Here is a 21,506-nt window from a genome sequence, read left to right on the forward strand (position 1 = left end):
TGTAAATGCTCACAGACAAGTATTCAGGGGGTTTTGATATTGCAGATGAATAAAGTACAAGTAAGTAAAGTGCGAGAGAAATAATTGCAGCGAGTGGCTCAATCCTTTTTAGCACAAAGGACAAGCCGGTTTGTTTACTTATAATGACCAAACGTTCTTGAGGACACACGGGAATTTAGTCTAGTGCTTTCGTTTCATATAGCTGATTAATCTTCATTGTTTTGATAAGTGTTGTGTGGGTGAACCTATGCTAATGCACCGCCCTTCCTAGGACTAATACATACTTGTGATTATACCCCTTCCAAGCATCCGTAAATACAAGAAAGTAATTAAGATAAATCTAACCACAGCCTTAAACTCCGAGATCCTGCTATCCCTCCTGCATCGATATACCAATGGGGGTTTAGGTTTCTGTCACTCCGGCAACCCCGCAATTAGCAAACAAATACAAGATGTATTCCCCTAGGCCCATAAATGGTGAAGTATCATGTAGTCGACGTTCACATGACACCACTAGAAGAATAACACCATAACTTAAATATCATAACATTGAATACTAACCAACATAATTCACTACTAACATTTAGACTTCACCCATGTCCTCAAGAACTAAACGAACTACTCACGAGACATCATATGGAACATGATCAGAGGTGATATGATGATGAATAACAATCTGAACATAAACCTTGGTTCAATGGTTTCACTCAATAGCATCAATAACAAGTAGAAATCAATACCGGGAGAGTTTCCCCTATCAAACAATCAAGATCCAACCCTAATTGTTACAACGGTGACGAGGTGCAGCGGTGGAGATGGTGGTGATGATGATGGAGATGATGGTGATGATGATGTCCAGCTCGATGACGATGACGATGGCGTCGATTTCCCCCTCCGGGAGGGAATTTCCCCGGTGGATTTCAGCCTGCCGGAGAGCTCTTTTCTCTCTGGTGTTTTCCGCCCCGCAGAGGCGGCTGTGACTCTTCGCGACTACCTTCTGGAGCTTAGGTTTTCGGGACGAAGAAGTACGCGAAGGAGAGGAGGCCAGAGGGGGCTGTGGCCCCCCTCCCCACATGGCGGCGCGGCAAGGGCAGGGCCCGCACCGGCCTATGGGGGGCCATGGCGGCCCTCCTCGGCTCCTCCTTTTGGCTACCTCCGTCTTCTGGAAAAATAGGATTTTCAGTATAATTCCCGTCAATTGCTGATCTTCCGAAATATTGCATTCCGACGGTGCTTTTTCCAGCAGAATCCTGACTCCGGTGCGCGATTCTCCAATAATCATGAAACATGAAAAATAGATGAAATAACATAAGTATCATCTCTAAATATGAAAATATATCAATGAATAACAGTAAATTATGATATAAAATAGTGATGCAAAATGGACGTATCAACTGGCGACACAAGATTATCACCCAAGCCATGCAAGCAACAAATCCGCCTCGTGAAGCTGTTGCCCACCATGGTTCCCGAGGCCGCCGCCTCGACGCACAAGCATCAACCACTCGGGGCCGCTGCCCCGACATCCACAAACCGAGGTCACGTCAACAAACACCACCAGCTACCACAAGACTCTCCAATTGGTGCCGACTCCAAGAACGAATCCAAAATTATCATTCCAGCTAAAGAAGTTTTATTTTCTTTTGAGATCAGCCAAAGAAGGTCAACCATTTTTAGACTCACTATTCATACAAGACCTTCGTGTTGTTAGCCAGAACAAAATGTAAAAACAATTTCTTAAAAAAATAAAAAACCATAAAGTGGTGATACAATTTTAATATATCTTGATTTAAAATGTATAATCTACAATCCTGAAATTGCATGGAGCATCTGTCCTTACCATTGTAGCTTGCAAGACATCTTTGCTACCTACACAAAAACAATTTCGCTAGTTCCCTTGAGCAAAATGGTCTCTAAAGTCGAGACTAACAAACTACTCAAAGTCGCGACAAACTACAAATCAGGATGTTTAAGGATGCAACTAATTCAAATCACTACATAAATTTATCTTTCGATGATTATCCAACGTCACGAGTTGCGGCGCTGTTGCGGTCAGAAACCCACCGGCGGGCAGCGACTGGCAACACCGTAGAGCCGGGAACAACTAGGGCTGCGGCTGGCCCCAGTCCCTCAGAGCGACGGCCCGCAAAGCCTTCTGGTCACACGTCCGATGCTTGTCGCAAGGGCGTGCCACCTGACCTATACCAGGTCGGGAAGGTGTTGGATGATGCCTCGCTTAGTTCTCGCATGGCATACACGTAAACATTAAATACGAGCCTCGATCGGCTCTCGAGTTGTCTCGTGAATCGGCTCAAAGAGCCGATCCACCCATGATTCGTACGAGGTGTACGAATATATGGTGGTCCTGCTTGATCAAGATAAAGCTAAAACGATCTACAACGATTTAGGGTTTTCACCGCATAATCGGATCATCCTACTCACGATTGGGCCTCGCGCTCGCGTACGGTGATCGTAAGCCGATCCTAGACAGGGCCTAAAAACCAACACGAAGTTGATCCCCGGAACATCATGTCTAGGGCTAGCAAACTACACCCTACACGCCGCTGGATCCTCCAACCCTTTGTAAGGCCTAACTATTGCGGATGTTTAACTAATCCTTGAAGAACAAGGAGCAACCGTAACGGATCGGATCTACTAAACAATGATCAAGCGGGGTGCCGCCCCTACACCTAAGACAGGTGTAAGGGCGGCTAGATGTATAAGGGTTGCACTACGACAACATATGATACGAAGAACAATGCTAACCCTAACACATCTAAGATAACTACGTTGCTCGCCATCAAAAAGGCTTCAGCACGAGCAACGCATGAACAACATGAAGCTTGTGCTGCCTAGATCGCAAGATGCGATCTAGGCAGCATGGTGCTTACCAGTAGAAACCCTCGAGACGAAGGAGTTGGCGATGCGCCGAGATTGATTGTGTTGAACGTTGGTTGTTGTTATTCCATAAACCCTAATACATATTTATAGTCCGGGGGACTTTCTAATTCAGGCGTGCACCTAACCGTGCACGGGTAAAACTCCAACTTCTAAACGACACGTATCCTACTATGATACAGATACACGGGCAAACTAGCCCAAAATTTGCATGTAAGGCCGATTCACGTATTTCTTCTATATATATATATTCTTCAAGTCCATCTTGATCGCGGCCCACCTCTGACTCGGTCAAATTCTGGTGATAACAGGCGCTGATATAAAGAAATTCATCATATTCATGAGCTATGTAGATACTGTGAAAGTGAGTTATACCATAAAGATTATGGGAAGCTACAAGTTTAGTACCTATTGGCTCAATGTTTTGCCTGTAGGGGAGAGGAGGTGTATCAAAAAAGAAGGAATGAACTCTACACACTTATAATGTATCGTTAGGACAAAATGCATTTAATATCTATGTGAGGTAGCATATATGTGAAGCTAAATATGAATATTATTGTGTTATCTTAATGGTCACTAAGGGTGTGTTCGGTTGGTGTCACCAAGTTGAATGTAATGGGATGGTTCCGCACCTAGATCCCATTCCGGTGTTCAGTTGGAAAATGGAACGGAACGAGGTGGTTCCTCAAAAGAGAATATTCCCTCCGGATCCGGAATGCACCCATTCCTCAAAATCGGTGGAATCTCCCCGTTCCTCTATGCTAAAGTCATCCACACTCACTCAACTCCTCTATCCTCCCATAACTTTATTCTGTTAAACGCACACCCATGCATGCTCACATCTTCTTTTCCCAACATCTGTTACATTCCACTCTCCAACTGAACACAAGAAGGGAACCAACCTATTCCATATTCTAGCTCAAATTGAACACAAGAATGGAACCAACTCATTCTTCCAGAACGGAACCATGACATTACATTCTACTTGGTTCTTAAACCGAACATACCCAACTTATGAAGGGACTGCAACTTGCAACTGAACTATTGGTGTGAGTCATGTGATCTAGCTTGGCTCCATGAGACAATATGAGCTATAGTGTAATGAGTACATAAATTCACCATATTTGTGTTAGAACATTACATAACCAATCATATAAATTTACCTCATCGATGCGTTAACACTACACTAAAGATAGAATACAATCTTTCTAGTTGACGAGGAGTTCGGTAGTCAGTCCAAATTAATCATCGTCGTAACCATGACATGTAATGCCCTTGCCCATTGAGTTGTTGGTAGGCTTGATAATAAATAAAAACCATGACCTTTTTTATCACATCATCATGACAATTGCATTAGAGATACTCAGTAGAGAGTAACCATAAATTAGCACAAACTCATTGCTACATGACAAACGAAAAAGGAGAAGAAGAACCTCGAGTGACGACAAACAACTTTTTGACTTCAATCTTGTCTCACCTTTGAAAAATATATTGCCATTTCAAAAGGCTACCGTCCTGGTTTCGATTTGTGAAGAGACGTTGCGACGGTAAAAAGATTAGCATGACATTCAAACTCTAAATGTTTTCATCAGTCTAGCATATATTCAATCATGATAACAACTCATTTCTCTGCCTGTTAAGAGTGAAATCATAGTCAGCTCAAAAAGAGTGGGGAATCATATACGGAGTATTTAACTGGGTCACTCAGAGTACAGTACCTGTACCTGTAAAACCTAAAAAGTCAACTTAATGATCATCCGACTCTTGGTGTACCTATCAATATTCAAGGTTGGTGACATGTCAGTACTGGACAGACGGCCATTTTTCCAGAAGAAAAAAAGCTGGAAAAAGGCAAATACTATACAGCAGGTCGCATATTTGGCAGCGAGAGGGGCGAGTGACAGTCCTCTCGTCTTCTTGATCCTTCGTGCTTCTGCTTCTCCGCCCATAAACTCTCTCTCAATCTAAGAAGGATTTCACCAGAGAGGGCACAGAGAGAGGATCCTGAAGGGAAAACATGCGAGAGGTAACTGGCTAACTACTCTCCGCCCCACTCTGAAAATCCCCAATCCTGTTCTTGCATGCGCCGTCCTGGCAAATAGTTCTCATCTATTTCCCTTTCATGGAGTGGCTTCTAGCTCTTGATTCCGGCATCCGTATTTTCACTCCGCGGCTGGTTTGGTTGGATTCATGCCCCCATTGATTTCCCCCAATTCGGTTGGTCTCTTGGCCCGTCTCTCGGAAATTTGGTGCTTTATTATGCGGTTCTTGGTTAGCGTTGCATAATTTTGGTTTTTGGCAGTACGCTTGCTTAGGGTGAGCTTTGGTCTGCTTAGAGCCTTCAAAATCACATGTTTTGACCACTGTGTTATGCGTGTTTTCTAGGAAGTCAAAGATCTCGTTTAGGTGTTGGTAGGCAGGGGAGTGGATGAAGTTCTGACTCCCCTTTTGCAGGATTTGGTGGATTGAAGCTAAATTCTGTGATTTGTGACGATTCTGTTGATTAAGATTGATAGTTGTGTCATGATAGTCTCCAGGAGGACAGTAAAATTGATGCTAGTCCATATGGATAGTTAAACCTGTCAATTGTGTGAACTTGTTGATGGGAACTGCATGCTAGCTGTGGCATCATTGTCTCTCCTCTTTTGAGTTAACTTTCGCATCAACCCTGTGTTGGGTCTGTTTAGGTAAGGTTTATAGGAAGTTTCAGAAACTTGATTCTGGGATTGGAAATTTGGGCCCAACATCTTCCACTAGTGTACTATGGGATTTATCTTGCTGCTCTGCATGCAATAATTGTGCATCTGATGCTGGGACAGAGCTAGGGCTAGGGAAGAAAGCAGGCATTTCTTGGAGGTAGGAATATATTCAGGATCTTTTGCAAATCGTAAGGAACCCCAAATAGGAGATAACACACATTGCTTGATTGCAAAAGGAATTGATGCTGTATAAATTAGTCACATCTCCCATTAAATTATTGGTTAATTTCATTGGAAACAAAGAGCTGTAAGTTTGTGTTGTTCGTATGTATTATACCTAAACCTGGAAACTAAGAGCACTGTATCATGTTGTTTCTATCTTTCTATATTGGTTATGGTTCTGGGATGATGCTTCATAAGCTAGATATGTTCCATTAGTAGATATGCTGGACAATCCTTTTTTTTTTCTTTGATCAGGTAGTTCTTGATTGTATGCCTTTCCACTCTGTTTCTTCTTTGGAATCTTTCTCTTTATAGAACTTAAATTTATATCCTCGATTCTGTTTCACATGTTCATGCATATGTTACTGCTTCCGTGGTGTGTTGTAATATCAATAGCCTAGTGCATTGCAATGGATGAGCTAAATTCTTCTTGAATGATTGTAGACAGTGATATGAGGTTGCCAACTTGCCATCGACCTCTCCTCATTTTTGGTTGATGCTGGCAATATGTCATGAAGTTTTTTTTAAGGCACCGATCCAACTAAATTAATTGTAAATTCCTGCAGAAGATGTTGCTTGGAGATAAGTGATACCCTCGTATATAAAGCTAGTACTTCAGCAAAAAATGGAGAATCGTCCAGGGCATCCTATTTCCAATTATGTAAGCAGTTGCTATTTATGGTGGAATTCTGAGGTTTTCTGGCTTGTTGCACTGTAAATAACAAACTTATCAGCTAGCTTCTATGCGTGTAGGATTTCTTGTCAGGGAACGGCTATCATACGAATAAAATAGGTCATCAAAACTATGACCAGGACTCATCATTAACCAAGTCTGGCCGGTCTCAACAAGAAGCTTCTGCAACGAGTGACAGTAGTCTGAATGAGCAACATACCTCAAGGTCCTCAGCTCAATCTGGTAATGTTTAATCTTTAACCACATTTCACACTAGTAATCTGAGTTCCGCTGCAGTTTCAGCTCTTATGATGTAACACTTTTTTCTGCTGAAGTCTTTCTCTGTGACACTGCTTATAAATCTAGGCATGCCTTGTCCTATTACCGTGCTTCTACCAATGTGTTGTCTCAAAAGAAGACGAGATAACATCTTTTATGAACCGATGAAACCTGATGAGCCTTTTACTTCTTTTTGGTGGCTCGTTTCTCATGATGTTCACACCTCCGAAGCCCTTTTTACCGTGGGATGAATTAATATGTTTAGATCTTCATGCTAACAGTAATGTCAATTCTATCTTTCAGACAATGATGATAACCATGGCATGCCTGGCCAGGACATGATGAAGTCGGCGTTGTCTTTAGGGAACCAAGAAGCTGTTTGCCCCCCTCCAAAGCTTGATTACAACCAATCATATGTAAGTTCATGTCATTGTGATGATTATTGTTCTCTTAAATCTTATCTTCCGTGTTCAGTTAACCGGCCATGTTTTGGTCTAGGCTTATATTCCTTATGCTGCTGATGCTTATTATGGTGGGGCATTCACAGGATATGCTCCACATGCCGTTGTAAGTTCATCTATCCTTTTAGTTTTTACACCAAATCCTGAAAAATCTTTCTCGGTTCAAGGTGATAAGATCTCACATTGAATTTCTGTATAGTTCATTTACGGTTTCCTTTTAAGTTCATCTGTGATTTATTGAGTTCAGATTCTCATTCATTTTGTTATGACCTATGATGAACGGTTTTATGAAGGTTCATCGCGAAGGATATTGTTTCTGCCACCTTATTGCTGGGTTCGATTATTTTTAGAAGCAACAAAGTGACAAAAACTGTTCTTTTAAACGATTAAGGAGTTAATTTACTGATCACTTCAGAACTAAGTGGAAACCGATAATGTTTAATTAAAATGCACATGCTAGTTGTCATCTTTCATGCAATTGTTATTGTTACAACAAAGTTTCATGCACATCAGCAAACTTCTTTAATATTTTCATTACTAATGGTTCTGCATCAACAATTTATGGACTATTTACCAAGGTTCATGCCCAATTAAATGGTGCAACAAATTCTCGGGTGCCACTGCCTGTTGAGCCTGCAGCGGAAGAGCCAATGTTTGTTAATGCAAAGCAATACCATGCAATCCTTAGGAGGAGGCAGATGCGTGCTAAACTGGAGGCCCAAAATAAGCTGGTTAAAGACCGGAAGGTAACACAGTACTAACTTTTTTTAGCAATGTATTAAAGAATTTTGGAGTTGTTCCTGATACTGTTTTCTGTCAGTCATTTGGTAGTATTTGCTGACTACTACACCAATGCATAGGTTTCAGCTACAAAATTATTAGGCCCCTGAGGGATACGCATAGGACTAATCTGACTCTGGAGAACATTTTTATGCTCTTCCTTGGCCAAACCTCTGGCAGAAGCATTTTGTTTCTTCTGTATTACTAGCTGGAGTACAGACCATTTTCTCTGCATGCTTTGTGGACCCCTTGTTAAGTTGCAGAATTCATTTGTTCTAACATTGCCCCTTCTGTCCCAGCCATACCTTCATGAATCTCGCCATCGTCATGCCATGAAACGAGCTCGTGGATCAGGGGGGCGGTTCCTCAACACAAAGCAGCTCGAGGAGCAGAAACAACAGCAGGCTTCAGGTGGTGGAAGCTGCACAAAGTTCCTTGGGAAGAATACACTCCTTCAGAGTAGCCCCACTTCCGCACCTCCGGCATCAGCTCCCGCTAATTTGTCAAGTTTTTCAACAAGCAGCAGAATGCTGGCTAATCAGGACCGCACCTGCTTTCCCTCGGTCGGCTTTCGTCCACTGAATGGAGGAGACGTGAAGCTGACCCCGAATGGCATGCACCAACATGCTTCCATGATGAGGTAAAGCATCCTATGGTGTGCCGGTGGCAATTCATCCTTGGCTTATGTTCACATGTACTGCAAATGTGGTGCCAGTCTCAGTTGGACCAAACATTGTTAGATTCCTTCTGAGTTCCCTGTAGTTGAAAGCACTGGTGGTACTGTATGTTGACACTGAAATCGTTGCCTGATTTCTTTTGTGTGTACTCTGTTCCAATAAGGGACAGATCCAACTGCGTTTGGTTGAGAACCCATAGGCCTTCCTTACCTGATGTGTGATGTCCCTAAAACTTTAATTCACAGCTGGTTGGGAAGCCTGATGCAATGCTGTTGTGGTCCAGCAGCTTAACTATCTGTTTGCCTGATTTCAGTGCCTTCAACTTCGTATTACATTTTGCATTTGATATGGTGACTCGCAACAAATCACGTTGGGCTTCTGGAACATGAGCTTCCAAGACAGCTTGAAAGTGGTATACTGTAGATTATTGTAGTGACTGTCTACTTTAGGTACACGAGCAAGTGAGGAACAAGAGGACAAACAACTTAATTGGATTTCTTATCTCACGAATGTTCATCAGCAAAGTTTAGCTTCTTCCACCGAAACATATCTCAGCGGTATGATAAGAGATTATGAATCTGAATATTCATGCATGACGCGGTAGGTAAAATCAAAGAATTTATCGCTTCCATATTTGCTAGTTGAAAATGAAAAATTAAGAATGCTGCCCTCAAAGAAGGCCAGTGAGTACAGAATGAGTTCAGGCGCTCAAATTTCTCAAAATACTAAGCAGAAATTGGGTTTAACACGAGGTTCTTAGCGACACCACATCAATTTACAGACCCAATGGTAGACAATTTACAAGATGGGCCAAAAAAAAGTTATGATGTAAAGTGAAAAATGGATATGTGGGTTTAAAGGGAAGCACTCAACCTCAGAACCATTTCTAGCCTCTCAGCCTTGCGGTAGTCATTATCAGTTAGGGCTCCAACAGGGAAAGGTGTGATCTCCAGAACTAGGTGAGGACCAGGGAGCTCATCAAACAAAGCTCTTACATTGTAGCAGCATACACTCTCTCCATGTGCACTTTCCCTCCTTATTTGACAACCCTGGTTGCATGATAAAGAACTTAGTTATCAGAACGCTGATTTCTGAAAATCATAATAAAAATGCCTAACATCTCAGTTTTTGAGATGTGGAGCAGACAAAACAGCTAGAGAAGTGTATCTGTCCTGGCTGGAGAATGAAATCACCTTATGAGTGGAAGCATCCACAAAATGGTCATCTTCAGATAGAACCAAAGCAATTTCTTTGAGAAGCCGACGACCTTCTTCATTCGAAGGAACTCGGTACATCCTCTTAAGTGTGCCTTTGGTCGTTGGTTTCCATTTGCTAACTAGTTTCCCCTTATCGCCTTCTTTCTTACCTGAATAACCAGAACACACGCTGGTTATATATATGAATCCATAAGAACTATGTATAGTGGGTAATGAACTAGGACTGTACGTGTTCTACAATATTTTCATGAATCTTGTTCTCATGAAGGCATCAAAGACGCTTCCCCCGTGAATTCTATCTCTCTCATCTTAGATACAAAATAAATGGAAATATAATACTACTAAAAGCATTCCACAAATGAAGCCTGATAGGTAAACCATGTCAACAGTAGGCTGTATGGTATATAAACAAAAGGAAATTACTGATTTCAGTAAAGTACGACTTTTTCTAGAGTACCAGTAAAGTAAGATTGGACACCGGAAAAACATATCTTCAACCTGTTGTGGCTTAATGTGTTCTATATCACGAAATAGAAAACCAAGAACTTGGGACCAGAATTGACTACAGTTTCAAAAGTACTTGTGCAGCGATATCAGCACTGAAGTTAAGTAGGTTACAATGACTAAGAGTGACAGATCCTCCACACCACACAAGAGATGCTTAGTAGATGCACAGAAATAAAACTTAGGAATGACAGACAAAAAATAATAATAACAAACCCATGTAAAACCCTTCCAACTTTTAAAAGTTAGTTCCTTCTAATAAATGCTACCATCAATCCACAGCCATTCCCATTCTCATGCCAATAGGAAACAAACCCTCACGAGCATGTTTCTGTTCCATGATAGTACCCACCACATGATGGGTGACCGTGCTGCAACTTGTCACCTATTTCTACATGTCAAAACTAAATCACCTTGTAATCTTCGTTTGACCAAAACCTTTAGTCCCACATTTTCAGTCGCAAAATGACCAAACATAATCCAAAGATGCAAAGTTGCTTATCACCATACGCTTTCCACCGTGGTGGCAAGCAGAAAGCTAACTATCCAACGCATTCCAGAAAGAATAATATCTTCTTTCTTATCCACAATCCACATTCGTCTCACGCATACAGACCACTACTCCAGATGCCAAACCTCAAAATCCTCTCACAATATATTCACAGCATGAACAGTTGGTGCACAAATGTTTATACCGATAAATTTTGAATCTACAAGGTACCTGGGGCGCCGCCACGGAGCTTGTCGGCCCACTTGGAGAACCCTAAGTCGCTGTCCCCGGCGCCGTCCTCGCCTCGAATCTCTGCACGCCACACCAAACTGAGATCAAAACCCGCCTCCTCACCGAACCAAACAGCACGAATCGAAACGCAGCCGCATCATTCATTCACGGCGTGTTACCGTGGGAGAGGAAGGGGTTGCGCGGGGATCCCGCGAGGCCGACGTGGATGAGCGCGTAGTAGACGCAGAGCCTTCCGGCCCAGAGCAGCACGGGGCCGTCGAGCAGCGACGCCGCGATGGGGCCCACGGCGGCCGCGGAGAAGGCGCCCGCGGCGGCGGCGCGCCTCGGCGGGGGGCCCGGGCGGACGGCGGGGGGCAGGAAGGGCGTCTTCGCCGGCGGCGCGCGGAGGGAGAGCGGGCTCGGGACGGCGGCGGCGGGGCCGTGGAGGAGGTAGGCGAGCATGGCGATTGGCGGAGATGCGGCTCACTGGCGTTCGTGCGTGCGTTCGTGCGCGCGTTCTATTTCTGTACTTCACTTCAGTGTTTAGTTGGAAGAAAAAAGGAGAAGCCAGAAAAAGATACTGCTACTGATTATTTATATATCAAAAATGATTTTTTGTGGTAGAAGTACATCTTTAAATTCATAAAACCTGGTCTCGCATGAAATATCTAATCAAGCATGCAGATAGAGTTGTCGTCTTCGGTTTTGGATAAGTACTCACATACTACAAGTGTGTGACATGGCACAAGATAGGCCTAGGAAAAGACGCTATGGTGCATAGGACATTGTTCTCAGAACATTTGTTTTTCTCGTTATGGATTAAGTATGTAAATCTTGTTGTGACACCCCAACTCAACCTGGGTGATGTGTATGACTTGTACTAGTTCATTCCATGTCCACAACTGGATTAGCCAAATTCGAACATTATTATGTGGTAACTGTATGTTCAGAACCTTTGTCTAGGTTGGTTAGGTTGCTCGACTTGTATATGTGTGACTTCCCACTTCAACTTTTTAAACCTTGTTTGGTGGAATTTCTGTAACAGTCGCTAAATATGTAACTAGTAGCACTTCATCTCTTCTTGTGATGCGATTGTATTCGTGTGGTGGTTTCAGATAATGGCCAAGCGCTGAAAGGGATGGATGCGACAGCTAGGACTTTGGGATGGGTACGATGCAGCTTTCAGAATTCAGATGACAAATGGCCTAGCCTAGGGTTTTTGTATGGTACCGGTGATCGTGACTCGTGACTCGTGAGGATCGTTCCAAGAGAAGCCAGGGTGGCTCGCTCCGGCCCAGCCCAAGGAGGCCCAAGTAGATGCGATATGTTCTCTCGGTTTCACTCGAGCAGCGTGGCAACCTTTTTCTGCTTATGATTTTTTTGTTAAAAAATATTAAGAAGATATCGATTAAAACTGCCTTTTGCAAACGTTAAAAAAAGTTAATCCAGACATCAGAAATATACACACAAAAAGGCACAACAAATGCCCCGCAAAACTAATTGGCAACTCACAATAGAGGAAACAACCTCCACCATTGGCAACACGTGTATTGTGAAAGAGTTTCTCTAATAGTGACGCCGCCAAAAAGAACCATGTAGAAGCACCATTGTTACTCCATCTAACAACCAAATTTAGATTGTGACTTTTCATACTGGAGTAATAAGTCTAATGAAAGTGGATCTAGTGCACCTAGTGGGTTTTGAAGATTAGTGAGTAACGATTACGTGACTAATGATACAATGGGTGTCATTTTCATTGCAAACGGTCTTCTTTAACCTCTGATGCGATAGAACGTCACATTGCACACAACTAAGATCCAGAGGATTGTTGCTTATATATCATCAGCGATGTCTTATTTCCAACGGTTATCGATGTATGTCGGGTCACGGGCGACAATGCTTGGTAGGCCACAATGGCCACACGCATCGGGTTGTACTAGTGAGAAAAAAAAATATATATTCTCATGAAGTCTATTTAATATATGGATGTCGATCCCTCAAAATGTAGAGAGAAAAACATGGCTTGGTACTAGAAGGATGGAGATGGTTGTTCTATGGTGGTTTGAATAACCAGTTTGAGTATATGACAAACCGTACTATAAAGAGGGGTAAGATAGCTAGGTCAGTGGTCAAATTAACTTGATTGTTTGGTATGCTAGAATCAGTTCTTTACAACACATCCTTTGGAAATATGTTTTAGGATGTTCTATATAATCGGTTCGAACATCGTCGGTGTAACCGATTTTGACCACTCTTGTGAGGGTTGCGACTTAGTTGTTTCGATGTGCATGAAGGATGTCCAGATTAGATCTATTTGTCATACTGTTGTGTAGATCTATGCTTAATGTTGCTTATGTGTTGTTTTTGAAGGGTTTTGGTGCCCAAGAGGCAATAATAAATGAATATTTACTATCACCAATCCATGTTCATGATAATGTTTATATACCATGCTTATAGTATTATCCGAAAACATAATACATGTGTGGAATATGAATACAATGTGTCTCTAGTATGGCTCTATACTAGTTTGTGAAATAAGTATTAGTTATTGGTTTCCGTAGCCATGGACATAGTGTCACTTATTAGCAATTGATCACGTTACTTAGTTCTAATTGTGAAGCTTTGCCATTGTCATCTATACTATTCCTTTGACCATGAGATTATAAAAATCCCCGGGTATTGGAAGAATGCATAGCTTGTTGCACACATTACTTTGTAATTGGGTGATTATAAAGCTATCTCGCTTGTGTTCCATAAGATACTTGTTGGGTTGTATGTTATCAAGAGTGGGATTTATCCATCCACGTAACGGAAAGATTTTTCCGTGGGTTCTCTCGGTAATACACACTCAATCTCTTGCAAGCCCGTGACTAGGTCACATGAGGGTGCGCTATTACAACGATAAAAGAGTACTTACCGGTAACGAGATAAGAACAAGGTATGAAGGTACCAACGATAAAATCTTGGGTAACTATGATATCGCAGGACATGCGAATTATATATGAATGACATAAGTGATTTACTCAATAAGATCATCGTTGAATATGTGGGATTAATATGGATCTCCAGATCCCTATATTAACCATTGACTATGGACATAGTCACGTCCGCATAATCGTGAACCCGTAGGGTCACACACTTATGGTTCGATGCTGCTAGGGATAGAGATATATTAAGTGCAGTGTTTTCGTGTCCCGAATGGATTCGGGGATATCACTGATGGATTCGGAAGGGCGAAAAACCTATATGAACATATATGGGAAGTATCGGATTGGTTCTGAAAAGTTCCAGATTTTTTGGTTGTACCAGAAAGTCCTGGAAAGGGGAACCCACATAGCCTAGGACCGGGTGGGCCCCACCTGCGCGCCAAGTGGGTCAGCCGGCCGGCTGGCCGCTGTGGCCGAGTGGGAGAGGGAAAGTGGGAGGGAGGAGCTTTCCTTTTCCTATTCCGATTCACTTGGGGACTTCCTTATTTGGTTCCAATATGAGTTTGACAAGGTTTGACCGAGAGTACGAGCCTTTATATACGGGAGCCCCGGGGCTGGCCAATACATCACAAGTCCAGAAGAGCCACACGACCCCAAGCTCCCCATGACATAGGCATCAGAGAAGCTGGTTTTATCAGGACATCTGCAGAAGGATTGTCGCAATTTCCAAGCAATGTTGAGGGTTGCAGGGTTCGCTAATGCTCAAGCAACAAATAGAAACCACCAAGGGCCCAGAAGTGAGATCCATCTACCACCTCCTCCCGCGATTACGGACGAAAATCGACACCAACTCTTAGAATAGCGGCAGCACCACAACCACCTCCATATGTTGACCCTAACTCCAATGGCGCGGTTTTGATGATTCAGAAAGCTAGGCCTTCTAACAGGCAGCAGAAAGTAATCTCACGACAAGTGTTCATGGCAGAGAAAATGCCTCCACCGACGAAAGAGTACCTAAATTGGTCGGGACAAGATATTGGTTTCACAATTGCGGATCACCCGCAGCAAGTTCCTCGACCAGGACAGTCAGCACTTATTCTACCAGCGGTGATCGCGGGATTCGATGTATCTCGAGTATTTATAGATGGAGGCAGCAGTTTAAACCTTATGTATGCAGATACATTAAGGAAGATGAACATATCCCTGGCAAATTTAAAACCCACGGACACACGTTTCCATGGGATTACACCTGAGAAGCCGAATTATCCATTGGGAAAGATCAATCTCAAAGTTCAGTTTGGGACCCGAGAAAATTACAGGATAGAGAAGCTGGAGTTTGAAGTCGTGGATTTTCCGTCGCAATATCACGCCTTGTTGGGACGACCAGCATATGCCAGGTTTATGGCGGTACCACATTACACGTACCTGTTGTGGAGGTTACCCGGACCCAAAGGACCAATTACAGATCAAAGGCGGTTTCGCGTTAGGCGATAAATGCGACAAGGATTTTCACCAACTCGTCGAAACTTTCGGGATGCAAGCGAGAATATATGGCGTCAAGGCTTACAACCGATTATGATGTGTTGCCGGACGCGGGAAGGCCACTCGGGGAACCAACTTTCAACACTACTAAAGACTCCAAGGAGGTGCAGATTCACCCGACAGATCCGAAGAAAACGACGTCCATCGCGACAGATATGGACCTCGCATAGGAAAGCGCGCTCGTCGAGTTCCTCCGTGAGCATTAGAAAATCTTCGCATGGTGTCCAGCTGACATGCCAGGAGTACCCAGGGAACTTGCCGAGCACCACTTAAACTTGGATCCAATAGCGAGACCAATCAAGCAACCTTTGCGACGTTTTTCGGAACCTAACCGCAAAGCTATGCTTTTAGAAATTGATCGACTCAGAGAAGCTGGTTTTATCAAAGAGCTACATACAGAGGCCACGTCGGTAGCTAACCCAGTGCTGGTCCCGAAGAAAAACACGAAAGTCCTTCGCATGTGTGTCGACTTTACGTGTCTCAATAAACACTGTCCAAAGGATCACTTTCCCCTCCCAAGGATCGATCAAATCATCGACTCCACGGCAGGATTTGAACGTCTTTCCTTCCTGGATGCATACTCTGGTTATAACCAGATCAGATTGAAAGAAGAAGATGAAGTCAAGACAGCGTTCATAACACCTTATGGCGTGTTTTGTTACAGAACAATGCCTTTTGGTCTGAAAAACGCGGGAGCAACATATCAGCGGATGATGCAGAAGTGCTTGGCAACACAGATTGGGAAAAACGTACAAGTGTACATTGACGATGTCGTCATAACATCAAAAAAGGGGACAACACTGATCGAGGATTTAAAAGAAACTTTCGAAAACCTCGACAAGTTTTGTCTCAAGCTGAATCCGACGAAGTGTTCTTTCGGCGTCCCTGCAGGAGAACTTCTTGGGTTCTTAGTCTCAGCAAGAGGGATTGAAGCTAATCCCGAAAAAATCCAAGCTATCGTAACAATGAGGAAGCCAACAAAGTTGAAAGAAATACATCAGTTAACTGGGCGAGTCGCAGCTTTAAGCAGATTCGTCGCCAGGCTGGGAGAAAAGGCGTTACCGTTCTACGCCCTAATTAAACAAGGAGAGAAGTTCCAGTGGAACGAAGAGGCAGATAGAGCTTTCGAGGATCTTAAACGCACAATTTCAACACCACCAATCTTGGTGGCGCCAAAAGAGAAGGAACCCCTCCTGCTATACATTGCAGCTATACCTCAGGTGGTCAGCACAGCACTAGTATTCGAGAGGGAGGAAGAAGGAAAACTCCATGGAGTACAGAGGCCAGTATATTTCATTAGTCAGGTATTATCGCCTTCAAAACAGAGGTACCCACAGTACCAGAAGCTAGCATATGGAGTGTTTACGACAGCAAGAAAATTGCGGCACTATTTTTCGGCGCATCCGATAATAGTAGTCAATGAGGCGCCTCTATCCAACATACTAAACAATCCAGAAGCTACGGGTTGTGTCTCCCTTTGGGGAATAGAGCTTTCCCCTCGGGACATCACGTATGAAAAAAGAAAAGCAATAAAGTCGCAAATTCTACCAGACTTCATCGCAGAGTGGATGGAGCTACAAAATACGGGACCACCAGATCTATCGAGAACCTGGACGATGAACTTCGACGGGTCCAAAAGATTAGAGGGAGCAGGAGCAGGCGTGATACTCATATCACCTGAAGTCGACAAATTAAAGTATGTCTTACGGATGACGTTCCAAAAGCGTCTAATAATGAGGCAAAATACGAAGCTCTTATACACGGGATGAAGATGGCGAAGGCTTGTGGCGCAACTCGACTAAAAATATTTGGTGACTCACAATTGGTGGCTCAACAAGTCATGAACCAATGTGACGCAGTCAATGATAGCATGGTGGCATACAAAGAAGTGTACAATGAGCTCGAGAAGTTATTTGATGGATGTGAGGTAAATCACATCAGCAGGTTGAGCAACGATGAAGCCAATGTTCTTGCAAATATCGGGTCGCAGTGTCTCGCGATCCCACCAGGTGTGTTCTGGGAAGAGATAACCGAGAGATCAACAAAGCCGAAGAAAACACAAAAGAAGCAGAAGGATGAAAAAACCTCGGCAACTCCTAAAGAAGCACTAGAGGAAGAAGAGGAACAGGGGCTAGTAATGATGGTGCAGGTTCCATGGATGCAAGCTTACATATCATACATCTTAAGGAAGGAGATACGTGACGACCCAGTTGAAGCAAGGCGAGTTATTAGACGATCCAAAGCTTTTACGGTGGTCAAAGGGGAGCTGTACAAACGAAGTATTTCGGGTGTGTTACAAAGGTGCGTTACACCCGAAGAAGGAAGGATAATCTTGAAGGACGTTCACGAAGGAATATGTGGTCATCACGCGAGCAGTCGAGCTATTGCAGCCAAGGTCTTTTGGGCTGGATTTTATTGGTTGACAGCAATCGAGGATGCAAAAGAGATAGTTCGCACTTGCGACGCGTGTCAGAGATTTGCCGCAAAACCTCATTCTCCGGCAGCAGAACTGATGCCAATACCGTTGTCATGGCCTTTCGCACAATGGGGCCTCGATATGGTGGGAAAACTACACAAAGCTTCGCCAGGAGGGTACGAGTATTTGCTCGTCGCTGTCGAAAATTTACAAAATGGATAGAAGCAAAGCCGATAAATTTACCAGACGCAGCATCTGCAATCAAGTTCGTGAAAAGTATCGTCTTTAGGTTTGGAGTACCTCACAGCATCGTCACGGACAATGGAAGTAATTTTACATCCAAGGAATTCAAGGCATACTGCGCGGAAGTAGGAATCAAACTACACTTTGCATCAGTTGCGCACCCGCAAACTAACGGCCAAGTCGAGAAAGCCAATGGCATCATCTGCAATGGCATCAAGAAGCGTTTGTTGGGGCCATTGGAAAAAGCTCGGCATACGTGGCCAGAAGAGTTGCCAAGTGTAGTATGGAGTATTCGAACAACGCCAAATACAGCGACGTAGGAGACTCCGTTCTTTCTGGTCCATGGAGCAGAGGCAGTACTGCCAATAGAAATAGAGCATGATTCACCAAGAGTCACGGAGTACGATGAAGAAACTTCCAGAAGAGCATTAGAGGACGATGTCGATGCACTGGACGAAGCTCGAGATGAAGTACTATCACGGGTCACCAAGTACCAGCAAGATCTGAAAAATTACCACAGTCGACGTTTGCGACCAAGATCCTTTCAGGTTGGAGATCTAGTTCTACGACTCAATCAACAGAGTACTAAAAAACTCGAGTCACCATGGCTTGGCCCTTACATTGTCACGGAAGTCATCGAAGGAGGAGCATACATGATCAAAGATAAGAAGACGGGGGTTCCCGAGAAAAACCCCTGGAACGTGGCGCAGCTAAGGCGTTTCTACGCTTAATGCCGAAATATAGTCCTCCTTGTAAAAATATAATGTACTGAAACGCCCGCGAGTTTTCAGACGCACTCTTTTCCTTTTTCGGGGCACCGAGTGGGGCCGGAAAAGGTTTTTAATGAGGCGGGCTCGCGGTGCTGCAATATAATAAAGATAGTGGAGATATATATCTTTTTCTTCGACATGCTCGGGGGCTTATGCCCAAGAGTTACAATATATACTATCAAAACTATTTTGCTTTGGTGCAAAACACCTCGCAAAATAAACGAAGATACAAAATAGCGATCAGTACAAAAGGCTCGGGGGATCGTACCCGTAAATATAGTACACTCAATACAATTTATCTTGCCTTGATGCAACCCCGTTTTACACAATAAAGAAAATCGCCACTTAAACACTCGGGGGCTTGACAAAGAAAATAAAGGAATATATCTTTCGTGGTTTTACAATATACAAGGTACAAATTATTGAGGAAAATCGGCAAGAACAAAGGAAAAAATCAATGGCCGCCTAGTATGTTATCTATGGTTATTCGTTCATTATTGGAAGTGCGAGTGCTATGTTCAGCATAACTACCCTTCACGAAGAATTCAGCATCCATCCGAAGCAATTCATCCATCATATCTTTGGCTACAGGCTTGACCACATCATCAATTTTGTCAACATTCCTCTTCCTCTTTGCCATCTTGGCTAGGCACTTGGCAACAATACGACTCATGTCTAACTTCGGATAGCAGATTTGTATCATGATCATAGCAAATCTCGCGCCAACAGACATTTGAGCCCGTACAAATCCATGGATTCGAGGGGCATCCCGGAATTTATCCAGCAAAGCAGGCAGAGTTTCTGGCATCTTGTTGCGCGGAAACAAGGCGCTATAAATCGAAGACAAGGTTCTTGTACAGAAATCAAGGAACTCACGAACCTGACAAGCACGGTCTTGAAATCTAACAATCTGTCGGGTGCGTTCTGGAGTGGCCCAGAAGAGAGAACCATGATCAAGCGAAAGGTTAACCAGGAGATTTGTCCTTGTGTCTACCCTTTGGTCTTCGGCATCAGTGTCTAGAAAAGAACCTATTTGGCGACAGCACAAGAATTTCAAAGGAGGAAACAGTGACAAAATAGAAGAAGTTTTTGTTTGCAAAAGTATACCTGACATATCCACACTGGCTTCATTCATCAACTCGAGCATAAAATTCTCTCGGGTAGTAGCCTTCGCAGCTTCAGAAATGGCGGCCTCCTTGGCAGCTATGGCTTCTGCGCTGCTGCAGCGCAACTTTCTCTTTTTCGGATGCCTTCCGAGATTGTTCCATCATCACAAGTGTTTGTTTCTTCGCATACTGAAGCTGTTGACGAAGTTCCTCCAAAACCTGTGCTGAACCCTTACTCGAGGAATCTTCACCAAATTCACTATCAATAGGTGTTTTCTTCGAGCGAGAGGAAGCAGGAAAAACATCGGAGGGACGAGGAGTTGAAGTGTAGTTATCAAATATCAACTGAAAACAAAAAGGTTCGACATCAATCATCAAGCAAAATAGAATTCCATTGATTTTCGAATATTTACAAGGCATTACAATGGAGGACGCTCTAACGAGCTAGTGGGGTAAGTATCGCCAAAAGCTACTTTGGCGACGACATCAAAAGGAAGAAAGAAAAAGAAAAAAGTAAGAAAGACGAGGGTGGTCTACTTGACCTCCGGCTTGGATGAGCTTGGTGCGGGAGTGGGTTTGCAACCGAGAAAGGCAAGGATCGGCTTTGAGGGTGGCTTGGCGGCTTTAATTAAAGATCTGCCATTTCTTCGTCTCCTGCTCTTTTATGTCACCAACTTTAGCCCGGTCGACGTTTTGCTTGGCTGTCGACAATCGAGGCTATTGTTCCTTCAACGCCAATCTTTAGGCCTTCTTGGCGAAGTTTGAGCCCAAGATCTTCCGTCACATTGAAGCATTTGGCGAGAGCACTGAAAGTGTTGGGCTCTTCTTTCTTCGGGAAGAAATAGGGGAAAAGCTTCGACAAACCTGCTTCGGCATCAGCAAGGCCATCACGTGCTTCATCTCCATGTATTTCAAGGAGAGAAATCGCGTCGATAAGCTCATCACCTTCACGATTTTCCAGTTCATATTCTTGGTGCGTTCTCCCTGGAAACAAGCAAAAGGAAGCTCATTAATAAGTGCGCTAGAAGCAACTCGAAGAAATGCACAAGGATTTGAGTACTCACTGATAAAACGTCGACTCTGCGATTGGAATCGACTGAGGATTTCTTTTTCGCGAGCAGCTTGCTCGGTCATCTTATCGCTCAAAGCAGTTTCCGCCGCATGAAGTCTTTTCCGAAGATCTTCGACAGTGGCAGCCTCTGCCTTAGCTTTCTTGGCATCTGCTTCAGCCTTCTTACGAGCTTTTTCACTTTGCTCCAGATTACGAGCAAGTGCGTCAGCACGCTTGTTGGCTTCCACAAGATTTTCTGACAAAATAATCGGCAGCAATCAAAATCATGACAAGAAAGTTAAGAAAAAGATCATTTGCCA

General features: G+C 43.5%; 2 protein-coding genes across 3 annotated transcripts; one reads left to right on the top strand and one right to left on the bottom strand.

The window, feature by feature from the left end:
- Positions 1-4,756: 4,756 nt before the first annotated feature.
- LOC124677628 (nuclear transcription factor Y subunit A-4-like) lies at positions 4,757-9,037 on the top strand. Of its 2 annotated transcripts, none has more exons than XM_047213594.1 (7): positions 4,757-4,924; positions 6,386-6,480; positions 6,573-6,735; positions 7,075-7,187; positions 7,270-7,338; positions 7,811-7,978; positions 8,312-9,037. In XM_047213594.1, the coding sequence occupies exons 2-7, from the start codon at positions 6,445-6,447 to the stop codon at positions 8,654-8,656; spliced, it is 894 nt and encodes a 297-aa protein (XP_047069550.1). In that variant the 5' UTR covers positions 4,757-4,924; positions 6,386-6,444; the 3' UTR covers positions 8,657-9,037. The 2 variants fall into 2 exon arrangements, with proteins under 2 accessions (XP_047069550.1, XP_047069551.1); XM_047213595.1 differs by lacking the exon at positions 4,757-4,924 and adding an exon at positions 4,942-5,115.
- A 340-nt stretch (positions 9,038-9,377) lies between these two features.
- LOC124677630 lies at positions 9,378-11,608 on the bottom strand. The gene is made up of 4 exons (XM_047213596.1): positions 11,311-11,608; positions 11,132-11,212; positions 9,883-10,055; positions 9,378-9,738 (listed from the first exon to the last, which is right to left on the bottom strand). The coding sequence occupies exons 1-4, from the start codon at positions 11,591-11,593 to the stop codon at positions 9,544-9,546; spliced, it is 732 nt and encodes a 243-aa protein (XP_047069552.1). The 5' UTR covers positions 11,594-11,608; the 3' UTR covers positions 9,378-9,543.
- Positions 11,609-21,506: the final 9,898 nt, after the last annotated feature.

The sequence above is a fragment of the Lolium rigidum genome, chromosome 7, assembly GCF_022539505.1.
Source record: "Lolium rigidum isolate FL_2022 chromosome 7, APGP_CSIRO_Lrig_0.1, whole genome shotgun sequence".
NCBI lineage: Eukaryota > Viridiplantae > Streptophyta > Magnoliopsida > Poales > Poaceae > Lolium > Lolium rigidum.

What these genes read in the sequence shown, in the direction of transcription:
- LOC124677628 (XM_047213594.1), top strand. Translation starts at nt 6,445, where the DNA reads ATGGAGAATCGTCCAGGGCATCCTATTTCCAATTAT. An exon ending in GGCATCCTATTTCCAATTAT is followed by an intron (nt 6,481 to 6,572) that starts GTAAGCAGTTGC and finishes CTATGCGTGTAG; the next exon opens with GATTTCTTGTCAGGGAACGG. An exon ending in AAGGTCCTCAGCTCAATCTG is followed by an intron (nt 6,736 to 7,074) that starts GTAATGTTTAAT and finishes TCTATCTTTCAG; the next exon opens with ACAATGATGATAACCATGGC.
- LOC124677630 (XM_047213596.1), bottom strand. Translation starts at nt 11,593, where the DNA reads ATGCTCGCCTACCTCCTCCACGGCCCCGCCGCCGCCGTCCCGAGCCCG. An exon ending in CAACCCCTTCCTCTCCCACG is followed by an intron (nt 11,213 to 11,310) that starts GTAACACGCCGT and finishes TGTGGCGTGCAG; the next exon opens with AGATTCGAGGCGAGGACGGC. An exon ending in GCTCCGTGGCGGCGCCCCAG is followed by an intron (nt 10,056 to 11,131) that starts GTACCTTGTAGA and finishes CTGGTTATTCAG; the next exon opens with GTAAGAAAGAAGGCGATAAG.